The 15,828-nt window shown below is 43.4% G+C and overlaps 1 protein-coding gene across 1 annotated transcript in view; it reads right to left on the bottom strand.

Moving 5' to 3' along the window:
* The window catches only part of zbtb16a (zinc finger and BTB domain containing 16a), a gene marked incomplete at its 3' end in the record, with an annotated part of 153,915 nt that extends 138,690 nt beyond the window's left edge, over positions 1-15,225 (bottom strand). The window contains exons 1-2 of the mRNA XM_080509229.1: positions 15,119-15,225; positions 10,587-11,913 (exon numbers count right to left, since the gene is read on the bottom strand). Of these exons, the coding sequence (XP_080365355.1) occupies positions 10,587-11,824 (1,238 nt within the window). The 5' untranslated portion in view covers positions 11,825-11,913; positions 15,119-15,225. The remainder of the gene's footprint in view (positions 1-10,586; positions 11,914-15,118) is intronic.
* Between the last annotated feature and the right edge of the window lie 603 nt (positions 15,226-15,828).

Genomic DNA, 15,828 nt, shown 5'->3' with positions numbered 1-15,828 from the left:
TCTTTTCCAAAAGGTGAGAAAAAAGGGAGTGTATGCTATGGAGGGTGTGTGAGCACTGTTGCACGTATGAAGGGGGGAAAAAAAAAAACCCATCCTGTTTTACAGCATGCTTAATGGCATATGGCGGGAGCCTACAGCATCATTTGTAAGGTCAGCAGCCAGACAGGAGTGGCAGAAATGATGCTGTTTGAGTCATGACATGTCAGAGCCATCCGCTTCAGTGATCAGTCCAGGAAATGGAATGGCTTTTTCCCCCCCTCACTCACCACCCTCCTCCTCCCCCTTGTTTCTTTTACTATCCCTCGCTCGCCTTTCAGGGCCCAGGGACAAACAGACAAACACAAAACAATCTGGAAACGGTCAAGAAAGGACCTTGGAGACGCCTGACAGTCAGGCAGTAAACAAGAAAGAGAGGATTCATAATGTGTCAGGAGAGAAAATTCATGGGCTGATTACAGCAGAACAACAATGTGACCAGTTAAATGACTTCCACGGCTTAATACTTCATCAGCAGCAATCTAGGAAATATGATGCCAATTAAAGTAAAAGTGATGAATGCTCAGCAGCCACAGTAAGAAATTATGCACACACGCACCAATAGATCAGATATTTTATCTTTGCGTGAGAGAATGCAATTGCAGCGGTGGGATTGTGGCTACAAAGGAAAGGCTACACATTTTGTAAAGTGTAGGAGTAGTTTACAGTCATAACTGGGTGCATATTAAGAGTTCAGAGTAATTCTGATTGGAGAAAAAAAAAAAGACTGTTCTGCAGACCTGATCACACTCTGACTTATAAAATATTGACCAGTACATCCCATTTCTAAGTTGATTATTAAAATGCCCCACCCCAAAGTGTTATCTAAAGATATGTCAATACTTTGAAGTGTAAATAAATACATTTTTAGACATGATAAAGTATGTTGAAAAGTATCATACTGACGAAAATCAGACATTTTACACATTGCAGCATGAAAAGTCTCAAATTGAATAACTTTCTTACCGGATTTCTAAAAAATATTGATTTGATGCCATTGAGCACCACTGTCCTACATCCCTGCATTTGGAATGAAAACTAGGCTAGTTTTTGTGTGTACTGTGCAAGTTTTAATAGTTTACTGTATGTTCAATTTGTCGCATAATAAATAATGTAAACAGAAAAGGAATCAGTGTGACAGTTTAATTTGTTGAGTCAACACACAAAACTTTAAGAGACGTGAAAAAAAAAATTCAGAGGAGAGTTTTGTGCGGGGATCTGAGTATTTCTCAGTTTCTGACAACCACTTGTGATTCAGCTTGATTTCTTAGGTTGGCAGGCTGCTGCCATTCAAATCTGCATAGTTTCAGTCTTAAAATTTAGTTGATAACCAACGTTAACTAAGCTTGAAACGAGTGAATTGTCTTTTTAAATGACAGAACTACACAGGGAATGTGTTTGTAATTGAACTTTTGTAAAGACGTGGATTTATTCTCGGAGTCGCTCTGTGTTTCCAGACATTCTTTCTCTTCAAGCAGACAAATCTGCCTTCAATTGAATTCATCCCCCACCTCGCATGCAGGCTGTGTGACGGGGTCGCCCTATCCATCATCAGCTCCCTCTCCCTGGTAATCTCTCTGGGCGTCTTCGGTCAGCAAATACATAAATCAATTATGGTTTTAAGCTTTATGCCATGATTTACCCAACTGATCCCTCCTGGATTACAGCGAAGCTTAAAACGTGTCGGTCAGCTCTAAAGCTGCAAGTCGCCTTGACATTCATGGCACTCCTGCCACGCCGCTCACCGAGAAGCATGTCAGTTGCCAGAAGTGTAGATCTGAGAGCATTTTGAATGGTGTGACGGTCGGATAGGCGGCTTTGTGATAACACAATCGCATTCATCTTTAGATATGAAACTTTGATCCGTCTGAATCCTAGCCGCTGTGGCATGAATCTGTCAAACATTCAGCGTTAAAGGTCCAGTCTGTTGACCACCTGGGAAGGACTAATGTACAAAAATTATTAATTTACTATAATTTATTATTTATTCATGTAGGATTTTACAAAACAATCAATAAAAATAGGAAATGCTAAGAGAGTTAAACTCAAAAGCAAATTCCTTCCAAATTAATCAACCCAATTGCACTCAAACTTTACTTTAGATCTTTGTTTTATCAAAAATTTGACTTGGTTCATTTAACTACAATAAAATTACTTATTGTTCACAGAGAATTATTTTGAGATGCTCTTATAGAAACTCACCAGCAATAAATGCATAAATGTGATTATATCACAGCCACATTCAAATACACTGCAATTACTATAACCGATATTCTAATGTATAAATGGTCAGTTAAAGCAGTTATATATTAGCAACTAAATAAGATCAACTGACTACAAACACACCAGAGTAATTTGAAATACACCAAATACCATGGGAAGGATTAAGCAAAGTGCTCAATCTTAAATATGTTTCTTGTTCGCATACAGTTTAACCAAAAAAGAACATTTCGTCTCATTTAGAAGTGATTCATTTTCCTTAAAATAACATATCTTATTTAAAGTTGGAAAAAAAAGCCAAGCAAGTTTGATTGTTGCGCAGTATAAGCCTATGTAGACGACGCCTTAGTCCACTTTACCCAGACTACTCTTCTTGTACATAGTTAAAAAGTGGCATCTTTTTAATTTAGAAAGCTATGAAAATCAAAGCATGAGTCTTAAAACTGGTTCACTTATGATCAGTGTAATTTACTCATATTTGGCGAAGTGCCTCACAACTTTATGCTAAATTAACCCCTTTAGAAGTAACTATAAGGGCTTTTTTTAAAGAGTGTACATTAGCAATAGCAGTAATGACTAGACGCCATTGTGCCAATTGATTCTGCTATTAATTATATGCTGGCCTCTTATGAGTTGAGTGGCTCCCGGAATCCACCTGTTGAGCCAACATGGCTCCTGGGCCTCTGAAGATGGGGAGGATGAAAAGCTCACCCGGCGCTTCTCCGGCCTCACTCTCCTACCTGAGAGCTCCTTTGTGACAGGTGATGGTGGAGAGAATGGGGGGTAATTTTTATGACCAGCTTCTTAGCGTGCTGGTATCACTCCACTGGGGCCCCTTGCCAATCTCTGGCAAACCATTCAAGTGGCAACAAAGAGGCTAATTAGAAGCTCTCTCTTGCTGGAAGCCGCGAAGGGGCTCCGGTTTGATACTTCCCAGGGAGGCTAGGGGGCCTCCGAGGTGGCAGTGGCAGCTTTTTCACACACACACACACACACATACAGGACATTTGTGAGCACACTTGGGTTGGCCCTTTGGCTCTAGCACATTTGCTCATTGTGGTCGCCCTCCCTACGGTCTGCCAGAGTGATAGAATCAGAGAGAGGGAACCGACACATCTTCTTTCATGTGGCAGGGACCCAGAGAGGGGATGCTAATGGGATATCGATGGGATTAGAACCCAGAGCGTTCAGGTCCAGGAGAACAGAGGAAGGGCTCCATGAACCAGAACTAAAACCCACTGAGCTTTAAGGCCAGATCATTCTAATTCTATTGACTTTTTCTTTTTTGATGGGAAAGTTGACAATGATGCATGCACTTTAATACAGTAAGAAAGCACAGCAAGAGATTTTGCAAGTTCAACATCAATCTTAAAAAAATACAATAGCAAAAAAATAATCTATTGCACTTAGGGAGAAACGGTAGCACAACACCGAGGGCAGCTTCTGGGACTCGAGATAGACATCAGGAAGTTCAGCCCGATAACAACACATTTGCATGTCACCTGATAACTAGCTGTAATTAGCACTACCCTTGAGCCCCCGTATCATGGCCACTTCAGAGCAAAAAAAAACTAAGTAAAAACATCCCATACGCTTGCATGGACAGACACACAAGGCCAACTTCCAGTACTGTATGTTATCCTTACCCCTCCCTTCAGACCACAAGGCCCCCACAGAGACAAAAGATTGGGGCCTCAATGTGTTTGTTTCATAGCAGTCCATGCCAGACCGCATCAGCAAAGGCCACGTCTGCCGAACGCTGCTGGCCATGCAGAGGCAGCTGGTGGTACCAAGTCAAGCTGCTAACCTATACTGCATGAGCACCTCCCTCCACTCTTATCTCGGGTAGGGAGGGAGGCGATCTAATCAGCAGGCTGATTAGATCGCCTCCCACCATTGCCATAGCCACTGTCTGGATATTAGAAACACCCAGCCACCTCTACCTCCGTCCCTTCTCTTGGCATTACCCCCTCCCCTCTTTACTCCCCCCCCCACCCTCAAAAAATAAATTACCTAATTTTCTTTAAAAACGAGCTCCTACTTTGACACCTGATGACATTGCGAGACTGCATGAAAATAAAATGCCTGATCTGTCGAAAGATGTGTGTATATGCGTGCGGACCATTCCACATGATGTAGCCTCCTGTGTTAAGTCTTTAATCGATACATCTCCCTATCCTGACAGTGAGGACAGAGCCCAGATCTGAGATCAGAGCGATGGCGGTGTAAATCTTTACGGTTCAACCAGAGCCTTTTAAAGCCTGTCTATAATTGGGCCTCAGCCAGCAGCTGCCTCGACTGTGGCTATCACCATGGGCCCGGTCAAAGCGGCAGCTCCTCAGGGGCATAAACAAACACTGCACCTCCAATAAGGGGCAAAAAAAGCACCTGTGTGAGGATAAAAAGAGAGACGATGTGGCAGCCAGACTTGAATAAGCCCTCTGCTGTTGTCTGTGGCTTAGGTATTTCTTGGAGAGGTGTTTTCGTTGAGTGAGGCTTTTTGTGCTATTGGATTATTACACCAACATGTACTGTACCTCTGAGTGCAAGCCGGGGAGACTTAGCTCACTGAGTGATTTCAAATAGAGGGTAATCCACTGCCATGTAATGGATGCTTTGTTGCCGGGCTGCTTTCAGGAAGCAGGAAAATTCTTGCACAGTTTTACAGGTTAGGATCACAAGCCTGCTGCTGTTTTTAGTCTGAGTTATTTTATTTCAGATCAAAGGTGACATACTGTACTCGCTGAGCAAGACTGAGACAATAAAGCAAATATCAGTCTACCTACTTCATGTCACACATATTTATCCATCTCTTTTCCAGCACAGCTATTTTTATAGGACTGTCTGAGTGCAATATCGGAGCAGGGAGCACTGACATTGCACTCAACAAATGCTACAAACCAGTGTCTGCTGATTCAACACTGCATTAGGCAACTGTGTGTCATATCTCAGCAAAAACAAACAATAATTAGAATTTATCAGCCTGCATGCCAGTTTGTGAGGTCACATTTTGATCAAAAAAAAAGATTTAGTTGGCACAGAAATGGACAAATCATCACTGATTCTCCGAGAGACCTCAGACCCATCAATGCATGGGCTCAACAGGACCTCTGAAAACGTCCTCTGCTATCAGGCAACACAGATGTCAGAGCCAGATCCTCAGTTGCACAGATCTTTGATCTCAATACGATCAAGGCTCTGTGGAAATTTGAATGTCAGGTCAACACCTTGGGCTGTTAGTCACGGTCCTCACATCATTCCTGCACAATTTCTGCACTGTGGCGGGACACATTATCGTGTTGTAAGGACTGACGGCATGAAAAAAAAATGGCAGTGTAGTGATGTTTAGATAAGTGCTGCATGTCAATACAACAGTGCCACAGATGCCAGGACCCAAGGTTTAGCAGCAAAGCACTGCCCAGAGCATCAAGCTCCCTCTAACAGCTTGCTCTCTCCTCATAGAGACATCTATGTCTCATCTTCCCCCAATAAACTCTGCACACTAACCTGGCCTTGCACATGATGAAAAAAAAAAAGCTATTCAACTACCTTCTTGACACTCACGCACTCTTTAGAAACACTTTCAGTAGTCCATGTCAGCACGAGCAGCCTGAATGGCTCACCGAAATGCAGCCTCATATGAAGAGAGCTGCAATGTGACGGAGAATAACATCCCTGACACTTTTCTGTTACAGCCAGAATTAAAGTTTGCAACACTTTGTGCAACAGTAGCTCTTCCGAAACAGACATAATGGGCCAGGCAGCTGGATGTCCTTCCTTGAAACACTTTTGATGTGTCCTAACTACTGTATACTGGGAACAGGCCAAAACACCTGTCATATTTGAGAGGATTCTGATCTAGTGCTTCAGCTATCCTCATTTGGCCCCATCATTGTGGCTCTATTTCTTCCAATGACTATTCACTGTGTTCTACACTGCTGACTAACAGAACATTCCCAGAGAGATCAAAATACAAGAAGACAATCAAACATATTCACTGTTTCAGTGTTTTGACTGTATCATATTATATTTTTCTATTTGGTCATCCGAGTTCTGGGCTCGGCTGCTTCTGGTGGGTCTCATTAGAGACATTTGATGATATTAGTCGCTACAGTGGCTGCAAATTTGTTGCATTTGTGTTGGTTTAAATGAAACAAGTGTCTTTCAATTGTTCTAAAGGTTTTTCCGTTTTATTTCAAATGGATATCCAGGGCATGCAAATCAATACATCCCTGTAAGTTTAGGCTAGTTACCATCAGAAATGATCAGTGATTGATCAATTATTATAATTTTTTTTTTTAAAGCATTTAAATTATCCGTGATATTATAGAATAGCATTGCGCCTCACAAACCAACATCTTAGTTGCTTAAATAGGCCACAATTCCACAATCTTGGTTGGATGGCACTGAGAAGGGATGAAGAAGTGGAAACCCACCACAGCGGACTGAAAGGCTCAGACGTGTCAATCAAGCAGACAAGCAGTAAAATCTCTTAAAGCTTCATTCACAAAATAGTGGGACATCAACTGAGATGATTTCTAAGAGAGAATAATTAAATATCGAAAACACAACCACCCAGTCAGTCATAGAGTGAATGCTGTTTAACAAAGAAAATAAATAAATAAACACCCTTGGCAATGGTTAATAGTGACCAAAGCACACAAAAGTATAAAAGGAAAAAAAAATACACTTCTTCAACATATAGGTAATATATGGGAGTACGCATGTGTGTGTATGCATACATCGTTATCACCTGCAACAAACGCTATGGGCTGCTATCTGGGCTCAATCTGCTCTTGGTTTACTAAGAAGGAGTGCCAAGGGTTATCTGTTCCCACTCTGATATGCACAGATAAGAGCCTTGGGCCCGCTGTTTAAACACCTGGGGCCCGGGGAATTAGAGCGCCCTCCGTTCCTCTTTGCCACAAAAGGAGAGGAAACGGAAGACTGAGCGCTGGCTGCAGCCGCGGCTGCCGAGGGGAATGTGTGTGAAAAGTAATGAACATGAGTGTGTGCGCGTGCGGGGGTTAATGCAGGGGTGATTATTTCTACCTCTCCCACCCCTCTATACCCCCGTCTTCTCAATACGGTCATCAAAATAAAAAAATTAAAAAACACGGGGAAAACAAAGCAGACTGGATTCACTGACCTAACCTATTCATTCAATCTTCCTCTGTCACCTTAAAAAAAATACAGACTGTATTATAAAAAGACAGAGTGAAAGCATTGGTGATTATCAGTAATGTTTAACGCCTATATGCTGGAAAGGCTCTTCTGTTAAAAAAGGCTCTTTTTTCACTTATGTGATGTACATTACAGCGAGGGTCAATCATTTGCATGAGAATGGACGATTAAGTGAAAGAGATAAACCCAAGGCTAGTTCCCGTGAATTGGATGCTGTGTTTGGAATACCAAGCAGAGGACCATGTGTTTTTTTTTTTCCTTTTTTTTTTACCCCGCCTCGGCAGAATTAGCCCTTTGCATCATGCATCTATTTTCTCAATAATCACTCAGGCCCTTCCTGTGTTGATTATTTACACAGTGTAAGGGTTACTAAAATATTGCTGTAATCCTGTCTGCCTGAAGCCCTAACGACGCTCACCCCGGGCTTCCTTTAAGAAATAAATTCCAGCTTGTCAGAGGGGAGGCGATGCGGTGGCGTGCTGGAGGAGATTCAGAGAGGAAAAAAATGTATTGTGGTCATGAGGCGATTGCTAATACTTAGCAAATTTAACTTCAAGCACTTATAGAAAAATTTTAAAAAAGATTCTATTTTTAGCTTCATTCATTTCTTTGGTAAGAAATGTAAAAATATGGCAATTGGCGTTCATATTACACCTCCACTTCAAAAATACTTTGATGACTTGTATCAAAGAAACTTCAGCTGATACAGAATCACTGCTGTACAGTGATTGCTTTATAGTGATAAAATATCAATACATTTTTAGCAGAGTTTTATTTTATTTTACAACTTAATCAGAAAAATGAGACAACGTTGATATGCGATAAGATATTCAATACGAGTTTCTGGTGTCGGACAGTTCTGAATAATTTCTGCAAAATTGGCCTACATGAATTTTTATGACTTAACTTCGAGGTAGCGTCCCTTGTGCTTACACATCTTATCAGCATATGTTTTTAAATCCCACGAGGGAGTCCTTACACACATCTCGCAGAGCCGGTATAAAGCATACTCAGTCTGGGTGTGGTGGTGTTCTTTATGATATAATCCAGGGCACCGTGGAATGAAAGGGAGCGGAGACTAGATTTATACAGGAAGTGGGTACTTTCTGGTGCATTCATTTTAACATAGGAGCACACACAGACACCTCACACCGCTGACCTGCGCCACATCTGGATATAATTACACTCATGTTTGACTTGACCTGCCTGCACCAAGTGAACTTTGCCAACCTTTTTATTTTTTTTTAAAGTGTGTTTTGTTGCAGAAGCAGCGGTGACCCTGACACAGTGGCAGTGAGGAAATGATGTGTAATTAGTCAGAGGGAACACGACTCCACTTGTCTGAAATAAAACATCTTGCATTGACATCAAAAGAATGAGCAGAATGACAGGCTGTAAATAGGGGGGGGGGGGGGGCGGTCTTGATATGCTATCAAATGACCCACAGAGGAATTTCTAAGGACACGAGGAGTGTCTGAATTATCAGGCATCTCAGGGTAGAACGGCAGACCTTTCATGTGTGGACGGCAAAAGCAGACGGCGGATGATGCAATGTTTGATTTCTATACTTCAGGAGGCTGTCAGGACAGCACATACAATATTAAACAGTGTCGTGTCGGAGTATCAACCAGTCTAAATTAACCCATTAGTATGCTATGGGGTGAAGCGGGAAGATCAATGCATGAAACGGTTTGGAAATCTCCTTTGATACAAGATTTCCCAGCTTGAGCGAATTGATGAAATTCCTCTTGAAACACAGGCAACCATTTCACACGCCAGACTTTTCTCAAGATAGAGACTAGCGTAGCCTGACCATTAACACGATAAGACTACGTTACTTTTGCATTTTACGCACAAGCTGTAGGGTATTTTTGTGAAAAGTGTGACTTCTTAAAGCTGATCATAAACAGCTCGTATACACTTCCAAACACATTAACTGTCAACTATTCAAAGAACAAGAGTGAAGGTTAAACAATTCAATACACTTTTAGAGTAACTGCCAATACCACAAAACTACAAAGTAGCTGAAATCATCACGGCTGGTACAACTGGAGCGAAATGCCGCACTATATCAGAGTAAGGCTGCAAACAAGGACACCTCTCTCTGGAGTAAAAGCCATTCTGTAATATTCAGTATTTTCTAAAAACAACAGTGAGACAGATTTAGAAACTAAGGCGCTTGGACTGAATCAGTTCAGTGCTCAGTTAGCCATGTATTGCCAAAACACTGGCTCGGGATGGGATGGGTGATGGGGTTCAAATCCTCAAGTGAACTTTGTGCATTCCTATTGATTCAAGCAAACATTGCAGGGTGAGAAGGTGGCCTTCATCGTAGAGGGAGAAAGAGGGAAAAAAAGCAAAGACGTGACGCATGAAACTTCTACAAGGTGCCTGTGCTCTGTCTGCAGTTTTACAGATGCATGAGGGAATAAATTCATGTCATTTTATACCATTAAATGACTTTTTTTTAATTCAAATTGCTTAACTCATTGTCAGACTTATTTTATAATCCGACTTGATACAACACTGCATTTACTGCCACTCTCCTGTCCCAGAACCACCTCTGTGACTAAGAGCCCGGGTTCAGCACTCATTTCCTGGGCCGACCGTCTACTCCAATTATCAAGCTAATAAGGACCCCCCTTGTGCAGTTATGGGAAAGAGGAGGGAATTCGGTTCTTGGATGAGGGGGTTCCACTTTGGTAAGTGTGCGTGATAGCTGCCGCCCACATCTTGTAAGGTGTGACTAATGGTCTTGGACAATGTTGAGACAGCACTGCTTCGGCAGTCACCTGTGCAGGCTGAGCAGTTACTGAAGGAGTGAATCTTTGGGCCCGAACTGTCAGCCACACAGAACTAAGAGCAAGTGATGTCCCTCTGCAATCACACACATCTATGTCCACATAGATTAATGGGGTAAAAAGTGATTTTCTCCATTTCAGTCAAAACACGATTTAACTGAATTATTGGTTCATTGATTCCAAAGTCAAACAGTTATTTTTCACTTAATAATTGAAACCATCACATACATAATACACATAGATAATGAAGTGTTTGAAACTCCAAATAATCTACAGATATATCAAAAGATGCTCAATCTTTTTTTTATGATTTCAAAATGGACTAAACAATAAAACTTGTCTTACCTGTGCTGCTCCACAGCTTCATTATCTGGTAGTTCTGCACCACAAACATTGCAGCGTTCATGCTGGTTCCTGCTGTCTGGTTTCATGCCCGCTGCCAGCTCCCCGAGCTTGCTGAAGAATTCTCTGTGGATGAGGCTCTGTGGCAGGAGTCCCCCATAGGCACTGAAGTCCATCGACATAGCCAGGGCCGGAGACATGGGGAGAGTAGAGGCCATGGATACCGGCATGGACATCATCACATCAGATTTGTGATTGACAGGTAGGGAGTACAGTGAGGCCAGATGTTTCTCTGTCATTCCAGCCATTGCTTCGAGCCCCATCTGGCTGACCTCACCTTGAGGGTCACCCATGCCTTCATCACGGACATAATGGAGCTCACGGGCACTGGTGATCACACTGCTCCTGGTTGGTGTCCCTGGACCATCTCGATTCCTGTCCTCCCCACTTCGCTCCCCATTGCTGGAGGCGCTGGACTCCATGTTGTGAGGGCTGTCATGGCCATTGCCACCCATGTCAACCTGCATCATTTCAGTCTTGATCTCCGGCATCAGGTGATGAGAGTTGCCGTGGGCAAGGTGCTCACCACCGAAGCCCTGCTGGAGCAGAGACTGGCCGATGCTCATCAAACTGTCGACAGCTGCTTTGGTGGGACTCATGGTGGAGAGACCGAAGGAAGTGGAGACAGAGGGACTCTGGTCGACCATGCCAGCCATGGTGGAGGCTTGATGGGTACCTGACAGATAGGGATTCTCCATGGAATGCTTTTTGGAGTTCTTGGCTCCATTGTGGCCTTTCCGCTCGTCATCATCTTCTGTGCTACCATCATTAGCGTTGGCCTCAACGTCATTCTCATCTGAGGACTGGATGGTCTCGAGGATCTTGAGGCATTGCTCTTCTAAATACTCAATCTCGAGAATCTCTGCAGCATACAGAAGGTCATCCAAGTCCTCCACCTTGGCCTGGAGCGTGGCAGTGTAAGCATACTCCAAAATCTGCTGAAAAGTCTTTGGTGAAAGAAAGTCAAGGGTATAATGCTGGCTGCTGCGGTGGAAGAGGATCTCAAACATTTTGCTGGTGCATGCTAGCACAGTCCGGTGAGCGTGAAACTCCTGACTGTCCACCATGATGACCACGTCACACAGCGTCCCTGCCAGACGCATCTGGTTGGCCTTCTGCAGCAGGGCAGTGGGGTGGTTGGGGTTTTGAAGCTGGATCATACCCATTTTAGTTAAATCCATTATGTCGATGCAATCCACGAGGCCGACTCATGAGGCTTGCCTTTTCCGCTCAGCAGTGGTTTTAGCTATCTTTGTAAACAAGGAGAAACCTGTATGGAAAAGAGAATGAAAAAAAAAATATCACCTCTGGGAAATTCTGATGCAACAACAAAAACGTTGGGAGAGGAGAAACTACGTGCTTTCACACATTCACATTGAAATCCAAACACTGTAATGCCACTTTTCCCTCAAAAACTGAAGGAACAGATAGATGATCTATTAAAGACATGCAAAATATACACACAAGCTGAAGTCAGATCTCTAATATTGAAGGTCCATTCTACAATTATTTAGCGAGAGGAATATTTATTGTTTTGTCAATGAATGTATATTTAGAACAGACCACTATATTTCTGTAAGTAGCAGGTGTGAAGCCACTGGAGTCTCGGTTTGCAAATATCCTGCAGGGATGGTAAACACTGTGTGCAGTGGCATTGTTCTTAGAATCAGCGGAGAGTATTGACTGTAGATTTCTGAGGGGAGACAATTTGTGAGCCGTCCAACAGGCTCATCCTGCATACCAAGCAGTCCAGCATATGTTATGTTAAAAAGATGTCTTCATTTGGTTACGTGATGGCCACGTACACCAGTTAAACAAGTGTGAATTGTGGGTTTTCAGTGCTGCTCGGCTCACAAAGACCGTCGGCAGCCTTTCTGAAATTAAATAGCATCTTACTCAGTATTCTCATCACAGACGGGAGCAGAGAGCAGCGGCCAGAAATGGGTGGAAAGGAAAGCAAGATGAGGGGAAAAGCACACAACACGGCCGCAACAAACACCCTCTCCACCTCGAAGTCACTAATGTTGGAAAAACCTGTATGAATCCCTGTCCATCTGACTCCCGTTAACTTCATCATTCAAGTTAACGTGAGCAACACGTTGCTCCATCTCATCTATAAATCAAGCTGTGACCTGGACAATAATAATGAAGACAGCCTCAAATAAAATAACTGGTTGAATCATTACAAGCTCATTAAATAATTGACATCTCAGTTACTCCTCTTATTCAGTCTGACATGAGAACATAATGCTTATTCAATATTCCAGTTTAATAAGTATAGCCCACACTATATACTCAAATTAATTTAAGGGATGATTTAATGACTAGCAGCTAATTAACAAATTCTGAATGTCATTGACAGCTGGTTTTATCCCTTCACCTTGTCAATAAATAAGGTTTGTGAGAAAAATGTCATTTCTGACAGTTTGTTTAGTTCTTGTTCTGTTGAGAAATTTCATTTTCCAAAACTTATTTTGATTGACAACATCTTTAATTCCGTTGTGATTAAGTTTTGTTTGAAAAAAACTGATTATGAGAAGTTATTACCTTATTTTGCTTCCTAATGCCTTCACAATATTGAGATCGGACTTTGGGGGGGGAAGATAAAAAAAAGAGGAAACTCTTCTAACTACAACAATACTTCTTAAATAAGACTGATAATCATCTCTCTTCAAAAACCCACAATCAGACGCGCACTATATCAAAACGCGCGCGGGGTAAATAATGCTGGCACCTATTGTTTGCGGTGCGAAATCACGCAAAACAATCCTGCAGGTTTTTGGGGGGGATTTGGGGGCGGCAAAGGACGGTCTTCCCTTTTTCGACATTGAAGGTTGGTAATAATAAACCCAAAGCGCCCCCTCTAACTGAGCATAAGCCTCTCGATCAACAAGAGATCATCCCCCCCCAGACATTATCTTTATTACGGGTATGCCAATAGCTCCAATTTATGGCCCAGTAAATGATTAATGCTTGTTGCGCTCTGTGCGTTATCACCCACGCTGTGGCTTCACAAGGACGCGATGTAAAGTTGCTGTTTGGGGACTTTGTATGTTCTCTATTAATAAAAAAAAAAAAAAAAAAGAGGGGGGGGGGGGGGGTGCGCGCGTCTAGACGGCGTTAAAATTGCCCGGTCGCACCAGACAAATTACACACAGCATTATGCATTATGCAAACCATCGCGCACTACATTAAGTACATTAACCCAGGAGAGATTTTCTCCCTGGAGGACAATATAGATCGCTGACAATAACCACATTAGGCCGACTTCACAGGGGGAAAAGGCAGCATAATCAATCTGATCACGAGTTGTCTGCCACAGCGCGCCTTGACAAGCCAGCCACAACAAGAATAAACAGCGCTCAATATTCCAGACCATGAGCCACACTGACAGACACAAACGTGAGGAGAGCAAAATGGTACAGCGTCTCTGAGGGAGACAATCAGGAGATAGCGAGCGTGCTGGAGAAAAATAAATAAAAGTAGCCAGGGTCTCACGCCAATCCCGAGCCAGCCACGCACAGGTGGACTTTGTTTTGAGGCAGGATGAAACACTCCCAGCACTGCTGCGTAACAGTTAAAGATGAGGATTTTAAGTGAAATCTGCCTAAAGCATGACGCGGGGGGGGGGGGGGAGTGAAAGGGGGACAAGAGAGATGAGACAGACTCAATAACAAATCAATTTGTATCTGTTACGAGTTCCCCACCTCACGGTGCAACGTGCGTGCTTGAGCAAGCCGATTATGGGAATCAAACATCCAGCTGCCTGTCAATCAATTGTTGTCTGAGTGTTACGGTGGCTGAATTTGGGCTCGTTTCGAATGAGAGCGGACCGGTGTGTCCAGTCCTCGTCATGATGTCATCACGGCTAAATAAACCACACCGGTGCGTCTGGAGACACAAGGACGGGCACTCGTGTCGCCGTCTTTAAAAAAAAAAAAAAAAAAATTTAAATGCGTAATTTCTCTAAAAATAACAAAAACGGCGTTTTCTCCGGTAAAGTCACACGCGCAGCGAGGCGTCATGCGTTTGTCTGGCTCCCGGTGAAACAGCCAGACCTCACGTCCTCTGCCTGCGATCCCCAGAATACTAACCAGACCGAGAGAAAAAGGGGGGGTTTACGTCAACCTTAACATCTCTACAATGGGCTGCCGTGCGTTAATGCAAACTTCAACACCTTGCAGCGCCATCAGGTAAACACTTGTTTCCACGCACAACTCCTGTGCACGGGGGCAACTTGCGTGCCAAAGTCGCGTTTGCTTGTTAACTTCAGCGTGAGGTTGAACGGGGACACGCAAAACGATCGCCGGCGCAATAAAACGCACGGGGGAAGAAGGAAGAAAAAAACAAAAAAAAACAAAAACACATCACATATGGTGAATGAAAGTACACAGAGAAAACCAGAGGCAGACGCATGCAGAGTAGCGGGTCTGGCACTTGTCGCCGGGGAGGCTGCAGCTGCATTTGGTACTCACCTAAGTTGCACGTTTTGATTCCGTATAGTGAAGGGGGGATTGGGGCTACAGCATAGTAAGGCAGTTCGCAGTACCCGCTCTCTCAACACGCACTAACTCCTTTCTTCTCTCGCCTTAGCAAATCAACACGGCGCTGACGTCAACGCAGCCAGTCAGCCAGACGAGCAGCAGGCAGGCGCGCAGCCGGCGCTGCGCTTCAGTCCGTACAAACACTGAGAAAGTGAGACACCTAGGGGGCTGCCTCATGTCAAACGGCTGCGTTACAGTGTGACAGTGAAAGGTGAACGACACTGCCCTCCCTACAGATGTTTGGAACGCACGTATGCACCCTACAATTGTCCTCAGACTCCAGCCAGCTGACATAATTGTTTGGCTTCCTCTGTGTGAAAAGAAATCAAAAAAAAGAAAAGAAAGAGGAAATATCCCTCCTGAAATCCCCCTCTCACATTTTCAGCTCATTCCCACTCTTGTTTTTCGAACCAACACTGCTCACACTTCGTTATAATTTTCAAGGGGTGAAAGCCATATAACGTCCGCGTGAGTCAACTACTTACAGAGTGGCCAAAGTTACACCACTTGTTTGCTGAGCGACCCCATGATTGACTGACAAGCAGCCAGGCTCGTCACATCCTATGTCCTGTCAAATCCAGAGTCGCCTTTTCACAAATTAAAAGCCTGATCAGCCAGTATTGCGCAAAGAAATGCCCGCA

The sequence above is a fragment of the Blennius ocellaris genome, assembly GCF_963422515.1.
Source record: "Blennius ocellaris genome assembly, chromosome: 14".
NCBI lineage: Eukaryota > Metazoa > Chordata > Actinopteri > Blenniiformes > Blenniidae > Blennius > Blennius ocellaris.
This window is presented reverse-complemented; position numbering and strand designations above follow the sequence as displayed.